The 12,985-nt window shown below is 37.7% G+C and overlaps 2 protein-coding genes across 2 annotated transcripts; one reads left to right on the forward strand and one right to left on the reverse strand.

Annotated features, from left to right (window-relative positions):
• The first annotated feature begins 979 nt into the window (after positions 1–979).
• On the forward strand, positions 980–3,343 carry Gbeta76C (guanine nucleotide-binding protein subunit beta-2). Its single transcript, XM_018546410.1, has 6 exons — positions 980–1,174; positions 1,445–1,590; positions 1,969–2,268; positions 2,512–2,713; positions 2,807–3,023; positions 3,109–3,343. The coding sequence occupies exons 1-6, from the start codon at positions 1,106–1,108 to the stop codon at positions 3,213–3,215; spliced, it is 1,041 nt and encodes a 346-aa protein (XP_018401912.1). The 5' UTR covers positions 980–1,105; the 3' UTR covers positions 3,216–3,343.
• Positions 3,344–4,427: 1,084 nt separating this feature from the next.
• Positions 4,428–12,985, reverse strand: Neurl4 (neuralized E3 ubiquitin protein ligase 4). The gene is made up of 13 exons (XM_018546111.1): positions 12,775–12,985; positions 12,065–12,280; positions 11,552–11,995; positions 10,888–11,088; positions 10,576–10,801; positions 10,396–10,495; positions 9,859–10,035; positions 9,424–9,732; positions 9,139–9,332; positions 8,541–8,830; positions 6,002–8,469; positions 5,271–5,423; positions 4,428–5,200 (listed from the first exon to the last, which is right to left on the reverse strand). Exons 1-13 carry the CDS (start codon positions 12,922–12,924, stop codon positions 5,008–5,010), a joined length of 5,121 nt encoding a protein of 1,706 aa, XP_018401613.1. The 5' UTR covers positions 12,925–12,985; the 3' UTR covers positions 4,428–5,007.

Genomic DNA, 12,985 nt, shown 5'->3' on the forward strand with positions numbered 1-12,985 from the left:
TTGTCTGTTATGAAAATGTTCTATAGGAGCTCTCTCTTATCTCAATTGCTAGGAGTCAGTCGCAATGTCAGAATTGCACACCGTAACTTAACTCGTATCTATACTGAATTATAATTATACGAAATTATTTTATTCTGGCGAAAATAAAAATTGAAATGTAAGCCGAATATAAGAGAAGAGGCATAAACAAATCTTCTAAAAAATGAAAATTGAGATAACGAAATGTAAAAGAGATGTTTACACTTCTTTTTGTTCTTCTTACATTCAACTTATGCTCCAGGTTTTTATTTTCGCCAGAGTACTACTTTACATTTTTTCAATAATTATTTGATCTATCTATATATTTCAGTATTTACTCTAATGATTTATTTGAATATATTTACAATATTTACTTTAGCTCTTCGAGCTCTGAAAATTTGCAGATATCGCAGATAAATATTTGGCACTAATCACTGTGCGATCACACTGAGTTACATTGATCAGTACCAAAGGATTCGGACATTTATAAGAGAAAGTGAGAGACTCGAAAGCGAAACCGTTGATGGTTTTTGTGGTCGAAAAGAGTGGTTAACCGTCGCACCGTGTCGACGATGTTTTGTTTGCGTGATTTCCTATTCCGGGGGAATATACTATCATCGATCCGTGAAGTTCTACAAAACGTGAATGAAACAATCCAGCTTATCCTGTAAACGATATGTACATTTACATTAATATTATATATAATAAAATTCTTAATATATTTGCAAACTTAACTCGTTTTTTCCCTCTTCCTTCTTTTAACGCAAAAGATTTGTTTTATATCTTTTTCTTATCTTGTTCTTCAATTTTGTGCTTCAATTTATATATGTAGTTTTGAAGAAAAAATTGCAGATGTTCTTTGAAAAGCGTTATCGTGTGTAAGGTAATTAAGTTACGTGAACGAGACGAGCTAATGCCCAACAAATCGAGTTAACTAGCGACCTAATATGATTACTGGGGCAGCGGGATAGACAACTTGAGGCTTCTTTTGTGTATTGTCGGCAGTTTTCACATGTCAAACGTCGGTGACGATTGATTTCCGTATCTTTCTGAACGCTGATAAAGCACTGCTCAAAGAAGAATAAAAATGGGCAAAGACGACGCCGAGACTGTAGCCCTAAAGAAAGAACTAGAAAATCTCATCAACAAGTGCAAGGTTTAAACGTTTTACCATATAGTCGAGAGATTAATACATTAATATCTTCTACAATTGTTAATATATCTGTTACGAAAAATTTACGAAATTATGTATAATGATATTGGCCAATATGATAATTCCTGCTCCGAAACAAACTGCAATTATGTATATTGGCTAGTAATTATGTATAATTCCCTAATTAATAATTTCTTATAACATATGTAAATATATAAAGTTTTTCGACAAAGAAGTTTTTACTCATTGTGTCAGTTTTAATTGCTTCATTAGGAAGAACAAAAGAAGCAGCAGGATACAACGTTGGAACAAGCGTGCGCTGGAGTGGCAGATGCTCCAAAAGTTAGATTGTCAACTAAGAAGATGTTGAAGGGACATATTAATAAAGTCAATTCAGTACACTACAGTGGCGATAGTCGGTCAGTTGTAATATTAATTTTCATAATTTTTCGATTTGTTATACTGTTAAAATGTCTTTACTTCTTTACGCTTTTGCTTTAATTGTAATGTATCAGTAGATAATTTATCGTATCTTAAACATCTTCTAATCCTATTCTGTAACAGATGTAATAAAGTGTTTAACTCTTTTTCTCTAAATTCTGAACTATGATATTAATTTGCTCTAAACTCTGAACTTCACAGATATATGGACAGCATGCTTAAAGCTGAGGAATTTTCAAAAATAAAAAGCGTCATAATTTAGAGCTTAGAAAAAAAGGCTGATTATACCTTCTATCAGATCAGGGCTTATACTGAGAATAACGTATTTATAAATTGATCTACGGTTTACGCTATAGACATTGTGTGACCGGGTCGTTGGATGGGAAGCTAATTATCTGGGACACTTGGACTGGCAATAAAGTGCAGGTCATCCCGTTGCGTTCAGCCTGGGTAATGTCGGTGGCTTTCGCACCGTCCGGCAATTTCGTCGCATGCGGCGGCATGGACAACATGTGCACCGTCTATGACGTGAACAATCGCGACGCTACGGGATCCGCCAAGATCGTGAGAGAGCTTCTAGGTTACGAGGGATTCTTGTCGTCCTGCAGATTTCTTGAAGATAAGAAGATCATCACTGGATCCGGCGACATGAAAATGTACTTACGTAACGATATTTAAAGATAAAATTATAAATAGTAAGAAACACAAACTGACGGTAACATAACATTAATATTATAATTTTACACTTAAAAAAATAAGTGTAATATAATACTTGTTGTATATAAAAGTTACATGTTGAATGTGAAATTATAACACTGATGTTATGTTATTGTTAATTGATGTTTCTGTGAAACGGTAATTTTCTAGGTAATTACCAATGATAAACACTTTGTGTCTAGTTGCATTTGGGACCTTGAAGCAAATAAGAAAACAACGGATTTTGAGGCACACGCAGGCGATGTGGTGAGCATCAGCTTGTCCCCTGACGGTAACACTTATGTCACCGGCTCGGTCGACAAAACCTGCAAACTGTGGGATTTACGGGAAGAGAAAGCTAAGCAAACGTTCTTCGGTCACGAAGCTGACGTAAATTCTGTTTGCGTGAGTGTTGGCGTATTCGCGTGATATCTCTCAGATTAGTTGCGAATTTAACGAGAATATTGCAATATTGTGTCCATCACTTTGTTCTCCTAGTATCATCCCTCCGGGCAAGGTTTTGTAACAGCGTCCGAGGATAAGACCGCGAGACTGTGGGATTTCAGATCTGATCAGCAGTTAGCTACTTTTAAACCACCGAGCTCGAATCCTGGCTTTACATCTTGCGGTCTATCTCTGAGCGGCAGATTTATATTTTGCGGGAGTGATGACAATTCCATTCACATATGGGATGCGTTGAAGAACCAACACAATGGTGAGTTCACCTATCACCGGGAAGAAAACTGTTATTATAAAAGATGATTATGTCAGCAAAAGGTTATTTTTTTTCTCCTTTCAAGGTGTCTTATCTGGTCATGAGAATAGAGTGACGTCGCTTTGTGTCTCTGGTAATGGAATGGCAGTGGCCAGCTGCTCTTGGGATCAGCATGTCCGAATTTGGGTGTGAATACATATAATATTTAATGTATTTACGAGCTATTTGAAGCAATCGATGAGAGGATACTAAGGCGAAATATATTACATTACACAAATATATTGATTATATAAAAGCCTATCGATTCTCTTCTTGCACGAAATTCCTGCGCAGTAACTTTGCTAATTAACTTCTAACGAATTACTGCCTAGAGTTACTTTAGTTTAGAATCACAGTAATCAATATCTTAATTTATATTAAAATGTTCTTTGTATTCGCAATCTGCATTCGTTATAATTTATTATAACCCATTACCTTAAACTATAAAAAATATTTAAAAACACGAGTTTTTTTTTCGTTCTGGATTAGTTTTGGATTTATCTTGCATGTTAGAGATAAATCTTTATTTGACGAACAATTGCATTATTAATTACGTATATATTATAAGTAATTATGACGAATTGTACAGAATCTACAGCAATAAACTTCTTTATCATCCTTCGCAATATGGTAACATTTATTGACTCGCGAAATGGACGATTTGGTGTTGTCAATGCAAATTAAAAAATTAATCAATTAAACTAATTACAACAATAAACGGCGAGTGAAAGTCGAATCCGCAAGTTCAAGATTTTGCGTACAAATTATTATATAATATATTTACAATATTCATTGAATATCTTACATTATTTTTGAATGTTTCGACTCAATTCGAGTCATCTTCAGCACAAATTACAATGCGGTATAAATGTGAATCAACTAATCGTCCTCAGAAGCAGTGTACATCGTATCCTGACTGTACGTTATGTATCATATCTGTACGTTGACTACCGTCTAATAGTTCAAAAACTATAAGACCCCATTGCAATCAAGAAATGCAATCAACTTTACGAGGAAATACATTGAAATTATAAAATTATTCGATATTCGAATTGTGATAATAGAACAAAGAGCCATAATTTAATATGTCTATAAATGTTGTAAGTTACAAAATTATAATGTTAACTTGTGGATTTAACTCTCACTTATCCGTTTATTATTGTAATTAGTTTAATTAATTAATTTTTAAAGCTTTAGAATCCGATAATTTGTTTTATCAATGCGAATTTATTTCTAAAACATAGACATATTATACGATTTCTTCTTATCGAATATGCAGAAGAGTGCATTAAAAAAATTGTGTCATGTCGTAAGATTTACTTGCTAATGCGACACAATAAAAGATTTGATGTACCCTTAGGCGTGAAGCGCAGGCGTTAAAAATATTATATTCTCTTCGCATAAATGAGTATCATTGCCGTGTGATAATACCGTATACTTCATACATACTATTTGTTTTCGTGAGCATTAATTTAGGCCAGTCTAGTGATGTACGTGTGACACGTGTGTGTGTGTGTGTGTGTGTGTGTGTGATAAAACAATTTAAAACTTAATTGAAAGTCTTTTGTAGTGTCACAAAATTGCCATAACTATCGCGCATCTACAAGTCTTTTCTAGGAAGATTCTATATATAAATAACGTTAAGCATGTTAAATGTTAGAAGATAATTAAAATCTCGATTGAGCTCTAGCACATAAATTTTTTGGTAAAGTTCATTTTTTAACGGTTAAACGTATGAGGAAACTTACGCGGAATCTAACACAAATATACAGCGCAACTTCGACGGAATTGAAATATATCGATCTCTTACCACAGTCGTGATAACAAACTTCGTATGTACAAACACTTGCAGTCCGATTATGAATCATATGGGTGTGCTCGTTGAGAACAGACGTGACAGGGAAACGTAAGTTCACAGAAAATATTTTTAGAAACGTGTGTCGGATTAAAATCCGTCCAGATGAACGAGCAGGGCGACAATCACCGTGGCTCCAGCTTCTTTGGTAGCCCAATTGGTAAAATTCATATTGTCCCAATCCATATCGATTCCAACACTCATCGTGTACGAGGCGGGCCTCACCAACAATTGAAATGCGGTCGATGCGTTCAGTTTTTTGTTCGATTGCATATCGATATATCTACAGAATTAAAAATTAAATTGCAATATATGCAAAATATATAGAAGTATTCGTGGAAGAGGATACTCACGGGTATTTTTTCGTGAATTGGTAGGAAGTTGCATATTTGATGCTAGGTGAAAACGACACCTGGGGATTCTGATCCTCGCTCTTTATACCTGTTGTCAAGTTACTCACGTCCAGTTGTTCTTTGGTCATTAGCTCTCCTCTATCTAGAATCAATCTAAACGCACAATGTCATATTAATAAAAAATAAAAAATCGCGTGAAAAAGTCTAATTGTTCCATTCAGAGTCAGGGCTAGAATATGATAAACGAAGTACTTGCTTCATATGAATTTTAAGAAGAATCTTAAGATTCTATGTATTTTAGTTTATTCGCTACTAATACTATTGCAATCACTCGTCGTTGAGTGCTCATTGTACATTAAATGAAAGTGAAATATATCTTATGTGAGGATATAAATCATGAAGAAAATTGATAATTTCGTAGCTATTAAGGCATAAAAAGTATTACTTTATGAAAAATGATTTTTCTGTGAATTTTTTTAAGAATTAATTTTACCGTAATTTTAGTAACTATGTTTATTCATTTGGAACATACATATATACATACTCTTGTATCCCTATAAAATTAATATTAATATATTAAGTATTATTAATTAATATTACTTTTTATTATATTTTACATGTCTTAAGAGAGAAATATTATTTTTGTTACTAAAAGGGATGCATTTGTTTTTTTTTTGAGCATCGAAATATTCAGTCCTGACTCTGCGTTCCGAGATAATTAATCGCATTACCTTATCGCATCCAGACCTATACCGTAAAATGCAACATGCCATTTATCTGTCGTGCTTTGTGGGATTTGATTGGCGTTGATGCTTTGCTTCAGTGGAAATCTGGCCCAGCCAACCGGTATCGTAAATTTCGCCGGTGGCTCGCCCTTTTTGCAGGTCGCATCGTCGCCGTCCAACTTGTAGCACACGCTACAGTAGCACAGTATCTCGTCAGCAGAGAAAAATTCGTCTGGAAGAACGAGTGACTTCTTTAGCTGCATGCACGCCCTCAAGTAGTCGCACTTTCTGGACGACGTGACGACGGTAGACCCAAGTGGAGTGGACGGTAACGACGACGGTACAAATGGTATCGAAGATGCATTGTACACATCCCGTTGATTGATCGTGTTCTGGCTCGGAAGTATGTTCCCGTTGAAGGAGTTGTCGCGAATGTTGTCCCGACTCGCGTAGGACCGCGATTCATGGAAGCCGGAGCAAGTATTATTGGGAAGATCTGACAAATTGTCCTGTTGTGCGCTGTTTACAATATTGACTTGACTATTGGACGCTATGCTTTCGTTAATCGCGTTGTTGGCGTTCGTCGCGGTGATCGCCGCATTCAAGCTAGTCATGTTACTTGCGCTGGCAACCATGCCTTTCTGTATATTAATGTTAGTCGCGTTGTTTATCTCTACATTTGTACATAAGGTGCGATTCTCTGCGTCGAGATTCGACTCGCTTAAATTGTTCTCAAGCTGCTTGTTCAATGTAGATGGTACACCGTTGTCTAGATATGTTTTGTTCTTGGCGCTTCGCGTATCGTTGCTGAGCTCCGAGCCCGAATCCGAATTGTTACTGTCGATGCTCGATGCCGCTTTGATACCTACAACGCTATTGTTTGCTACATTCGTGCTATTGTTGCTACCAAAGGATGAGTACTCGGTCTCAAAGTTGCCGTCCTTGGCGTTCGAACTGCACTGACTCGGTACACTTGGTGATGTCGAAGATGGTGAGAGATCTGACGAAGTTGTCACCATTGCGTTCTCCTTCTCGTGACACTCCAAATCAGCTTTCTCGCGTGAATTCTCCACATCCTCTGTTTCTACGTTCGTGCACTCGATAGAAGCCGCGAGTGCGTTATCAATTGCGACATTCGAATAAGAAGTGTCTTCGTTGATTCCCATGATGGATATTTGCTCGCACTGTCCATACAAGTCGATTACAGCAAAGACATGTGGCGGCAAATCGGTCGTGGCTACTCCCTGATCTACGTTATTGATGAACAAGTGTAGTCGATTGTCCTCATCGATCAACAAGCCCACGATAGAGTTGCACTGAAGGTTTTCCAAGCCGGCACCGTATTTCGTTTTCACTCTCATACCATTGTGAAATATCCAATCGCTGCAGATAATCCACGAATGCCTCTTAAAGCCGAGCGCTGTTAATGGGAAGCTCGCCTGCTTTTCTGGCGATATGCAAGAAACGCCACAGAGAATATTGGATACCCATCGTTCATTCAACTTCTCTATTCTAATTTGGAACGGTTTGCCTTTTATCAGCGGACGACTAGACATCACCACGCCCTGATTGTAACTAGCTACTCGCTTGGCGATCATCTTCGTTTCTAGCTGAATGTTCCTGCCGTGATTTTCATGGAACTCGTAACTCCAATCTCCGTCGCTAGCGGTTAAATCAGTGGCGACGACTTGCGTCGGCGTGAGTGTTGTTTCGTTAATCAGTTTCCCCTCGGACACGTCGATCGATGTATCCATTCCTGCGTCGTTCCTTGGCGGTATTGGATCCAACAGCAATTCTAGGGAATCTTGTAGTCTTAAACTAGCATTTGGAGATATCACGGGATTCTGCTGTCTGCTGCTAGTGATGTTCACAGCCACGGTACTGCCAAAGAGTTCAATCACTGCGTATACCATCTCCGGCACGTCGGACGCAGCTATGCCCATGTCTTCGCCGTTCACACAGAACTTCAGATTGCCCTCGTGCGTGCGTTTCACGCCGATCTTGTCGCCCACTCGCAACCAATCCAAGCTCGTGCAATAATTCGAAGAGAGCGTGAAACCCATATGTCTTATCTCGTTGCCCGTTAGATACCAGGCGTCGCTGGGAATGGACGTCATACCAGGTACAAGGTTCATCGATGTCAACCAGTTGCCTGTCTCGTTACTCAGGACACCTATTCTCAGACAACTGCTCCACTCACGCGCCACTTCCTGGATAGCGATTTCGAAGAGCTCATTATTTTCTAGAGCTGCTTCGCTCAATAAGACAGCGTTATTATATTCTCTGCACCTTGTTGCCACTATTCTGTCGCTGTTCAATTGAATGTTTAGTCCGACTGACTCGTGGAACTTGTGTAGAATTTCGGTTTGAACTTGAGGCTGAATTACCGAGGTTGGTTGTTGACTAATACTGTTTTCCGATGGCAAGTATTGCTGCGTCAGAGGATCCCTACGTTCTGGCAACACGATCGTCACCTGAGATAAATGATTCGGAATTAAACAATTGAAACGCAGTTGTTATCATCGAGCGGATATGTATCATTTACCTGTGCGCATTGACCATATAAATCAATTACTGGATAAACGTTTGACGGTAAACCGGTACAGGCGAGACCTTGGTCCACTCCGTCCAAAAAATAATGGAGAGAGGAATCCGAGCATCGCATCATTCCAATCCGGTTACCTTCAATCAATTTATCTAAATCACAGCTGTAGTTATTACGTAACGTTACACCGTCGCGCATCACCGTCGATCCAGACAGCATCCATGTATCGTGATCGATGTCTGTCATCGTAGATGGAAACTCTAATTCATCAGGCCTTATCACAGTGACTCCTGTAAACAGTTTGTGCTTGGAAAATTATATAGAAAATTTTGACCGATTTGTAATTAATACAAGAGGACAGCTATATTCGGTTAAAGTGAATCTTACAATGCAATGTGAATCTTTAATTCTTGTTAATGCTTAATAATATTTTTACAAAATTTCCAGTTTATGCAATTAGAAATTATAAATATTTACACTACAAAAATATTATTAAATAGCAGATTCGCTTTGATCAAATATGGCTCTGATATAATTATTTTCTTAGCTTATTTTATTATATTTGATACATGCGCATTGTAATAATAACTCAAATTACCTGCTTCTATAGCACCAGACCATCTGGCAACCATCTTATCTATTGTCACCTCGAACATTTCACCGTCGCGTAGAGCGCGATTTGCAATCACAATAGCTTCGTTGAACTCACCTAGTGCTCGCGGCCTGGATGCCGTTAAACCGTTGTTCGTAATCCGCGCGTTTTTACCATGCACGTGATGAAACCTTAGATCGCTGTCAATAGATTTACACAATCATCTATGTATGGATCGACAATAAACTATGATAAATCATTAATGTATCGAGATGTCAGAAGAAATCATACCTATACAATGTCGTATTACTAAAACTCGAATTATTTGTAGTCGGACTGTAAAAGTCCATGTTGTCGACTATGGTGGCTTGGGCGGCTTGCCCGTAAAGATCGATCACTCCATAAACTTTCTCGGGTACGTTCATTGCGGCTACACCCTGATCAGCACCGTTCACGTAGAAGTGCAGCGTTGCGTTATCCTTCCTCATCACGCCTACGCGGTCACCGATCTGCAGGCGGTCCAGATTCTGACCGTATTGATCTATCATAGTGGTACCGTTGTGCATTACGCCGTTGCCCGTCATCATCCACGTACCAGATCTGCAATCGTTACGAGCCGCCTTCAAGCAAGAACATAAGCAGATAAACAACTTACCGCGCGCACATCGACTCGGTGGCAACAACCATGTGACAAACTGCTTGAGATTGATGCGTGGCCTTACCTACCTGACATTTGTCATAGTAAACGGAAACTCCAGTTCTGTAGGAGAATGTGTGGTGACTCCTATTTCGATAGAGCCAGCCCATTTTGTAACAATTTTATCCAGTCTGACTTCAAACAACTCATTCGGTTTCAACGGTCTCGAAGTTAATACTACACCGTTATTAAAATCGTCTATGGCACTGCAAAAAAAATTTACATCTTTTACTAACCATTTATAGTATAAATTTTATATTTGTGTAGGATGTTCAGGACATTCCAGCTTTATAAATTTGTTAAACATATAATGCTTTTTTTGCATATTATTATATTTAACACGTATTGTTTAACAATTTAAAATATTTTGTATTTATCTTTATTTAGAAGATGTAAAAAATATATATATCTTTATTCAATTGTAGCTCATCAAAGAGAGCAATAAAAATTGAGATATATGTTCAAATGTCAGAAACATCCGACACGCATAATTACATAAAAAAAATCACACGAGTATAGGGAATGTGTGTAATTTGAAAAAATTGTCGGATATAATGAATGTTTACTTAGGTCTATGCGCTGTACGCCCGTTGTTGATTACATCGGCATGTGTGCCACAACAGGGATGAAACATCAGTCTATCAGGAAGCTCTTCTTCTCCAGCTTCTATAAAATTTATGTATATATCACAATGTAGCAGCAGTTTTTATTTATGTGAACTTGTCAGAGATTTGTACATGCATTACCTTCACTATCTAGACCTTGTAGCTGTAATGTGTTTCTCCTAGTGACTAAATTCTGTTCTTCCCTCTCATCGCGGTCGACAATGGTTACTTTCACGGTCATTCCATAAAGATCTATTACGCCCCATACACTCGTTGGTACTTTAGCAGCAACACCTTGATCTAAACCATTTATTAAATAATGAAGATCTCCGTTACTTTGCCTAATCATTCCCACACGATCCCCTTCCTGAGAAATAATGTAAAAAATAACGATTTGATGAGAAAAATAAATTTAAATATAGATTCAGTATTATAATTCTGGCTTTATCGTACTCTCAATTCATCTAAATTGAATTCGCCGTATTCCCGTTGCGTGCCTTTGCCATTTGTTAGAATACCACAGCCAGACATCATCGTTGTACCTGAACGCATATTAGTCATTGTTGCCGGAAACTCCAACGCCGTAGGACTATGAGTAGTAACGCCAACTTCTATGCTTCCTGACCACTTGTATACTAATCTGTCTATTCGTATCTGCAACATAGTAATTTGTAGAGAAAATTAGAGAGTAAGTAATTTTTTATATTTCTTGCAAGTTCTTCAGTTTTTAGAAATACTTATTAGATTGTTCGTGTCTTAAGTTAATTTTCATTATTTATAAAAATATATAAACTAATTAAAATTCTTTCGAATACTTTAACATCTTTAGAAAATATTTGTAAAGGTGTGTTTAGTGAGAAAGGACAGAGATCATTTAGCCAAGTATTCCTAGTATTTCAAAGAAAATATGTACACGAATGATTAAATTGTTGAAACCATTTAAGACATTTTTCTATTCAACTGTGTGTATTCACAATGTTGGTCTAATATCTCATTTATTGTTGTAAATAATTTTATCATAGAATCATAATGGTGCAAGAATTAGATGGTCTTGTTATTGCACCTTAATATGTAAATATTTTTTCGCAATCGATTAGGTTTATATGCAAATGCTTACCTCAAACAGTTCGTTATCTCGCAATGGCCTGTGAGTCATTACAACACCATTGTTAAACTCGTCGAGTGGCCTCCGCCTCTCGGCGGTTCTGGCATTATTAGAGAGTTTTACCAACGAGCCGACTCTTTCGTGAAACTTCAATTTATCTTCTCTTATAGCAGCGGGAGTTGGATTTTTCGGTAAATTAACGTTTACATTAACACTTAGATTAACATTTAAGTTAGCGACTAGATTAGTAGTTGAGGAACTGGAGGATTCCCCCGCAGTATAATCATTATTGATCTCGGCTTCATCTTTCGGCACGTTACATAAACTGGTAGGTCTCGGAACAATGCTGACCTGTACACAATCACCATATATATCTATAACAGCAAAAATACGTTCCGGAATATTGCTGACGGCAACTCCTTGCGAGACACCATTGATGTAGAATACCAGTTCATGCTACAATTATAAGAATATCATTAATTTCTATGTAAAGTGATGAATATGGGTTAATAAATTATAAATTACATTGGACGTCCGCATGACTCCCAAAGTGCTCCCTTCTTCTAGATGATTAAGATCTGTTCCATACGTTTCCACGATGCGCTCTCCATTATGAATTATACCAGAGCAGGTCATAATCCAAGATCCATGACAGAGGTATGTGGCACAGGACGGTATCATTAAGATCTCGGGATCGCATTCTGTCACTCCAATTTCTATGCTGCCACACCACGATATGATCTGTGCAATACCATTTTTAAAGTCAATGCAAGTGAACTTTAACACACAATTATCTCAGCATTTTTATATAATACATGCCTAGCTTTTCAGCTAAACTTCTTACATGGTTTATATATTTTTTCTCTTTTTCTTCCCACACTGTACCACACTGAAGAAAAAAGAGAACAATGTAAGAAGTTCAGCTAAAAAGAACAGACTTAATATTTCTGGAGGGGAGGGGGGAATAAATAAATTAAATTAAATACATCATTTTAGACATATTAGAGTAAAATTAAATTAAATATGATAAATATTAGTTCACGAAATAAATAACACATAGAATATTTATTGATCAACAAACACACAACAGCGCGTGTATGTAATTAGGTTGTAATTAGACATATATTCCGTGTCTTGATATTTCTCGTTCAGGTCAAGCCTTAGCTGCAGAATATCCGTAGAAAACGGGCGGTTCGTTCGCAAAGAGATGTGTGTGCGCGCGAGAGTGTGTATACCTTCTTGTCGATGGTGATTTCGAACAGCTCGTCGTTCCGGAGCGGCTCGGCGCTGAACACCAGGCCGAAATCGTACTCGGAAAAATTGCGCGTAGCGGTGCTGCTGTTGTTGCTGACAGTGACACGATAGCCGCATCGCCGGTGGAACATGTCGAACGCAGGTCACCCCGTATGTTGTCTGTCGCGCCGCGTCGTGCTTTGCGATGCGGTG

This window comes from Cyphomyrmex costatus, unplaced genomic scaffold, assembly GCF_001594065.2.
Source record: "Cyphomyrmex costatus isolate MS0001 unplaced genomic scaffold, Ccosl1.0 scaffold120, whole genome shotgun sequence".
NCBI classification, from domain to species: domain Eukaryota; kingdom Metazoa; phylum Arthropoda; class Insecta; order Hymenoptera; family Formicidae; genus Cyphomyrmex; species Cyphomyrmex costatus.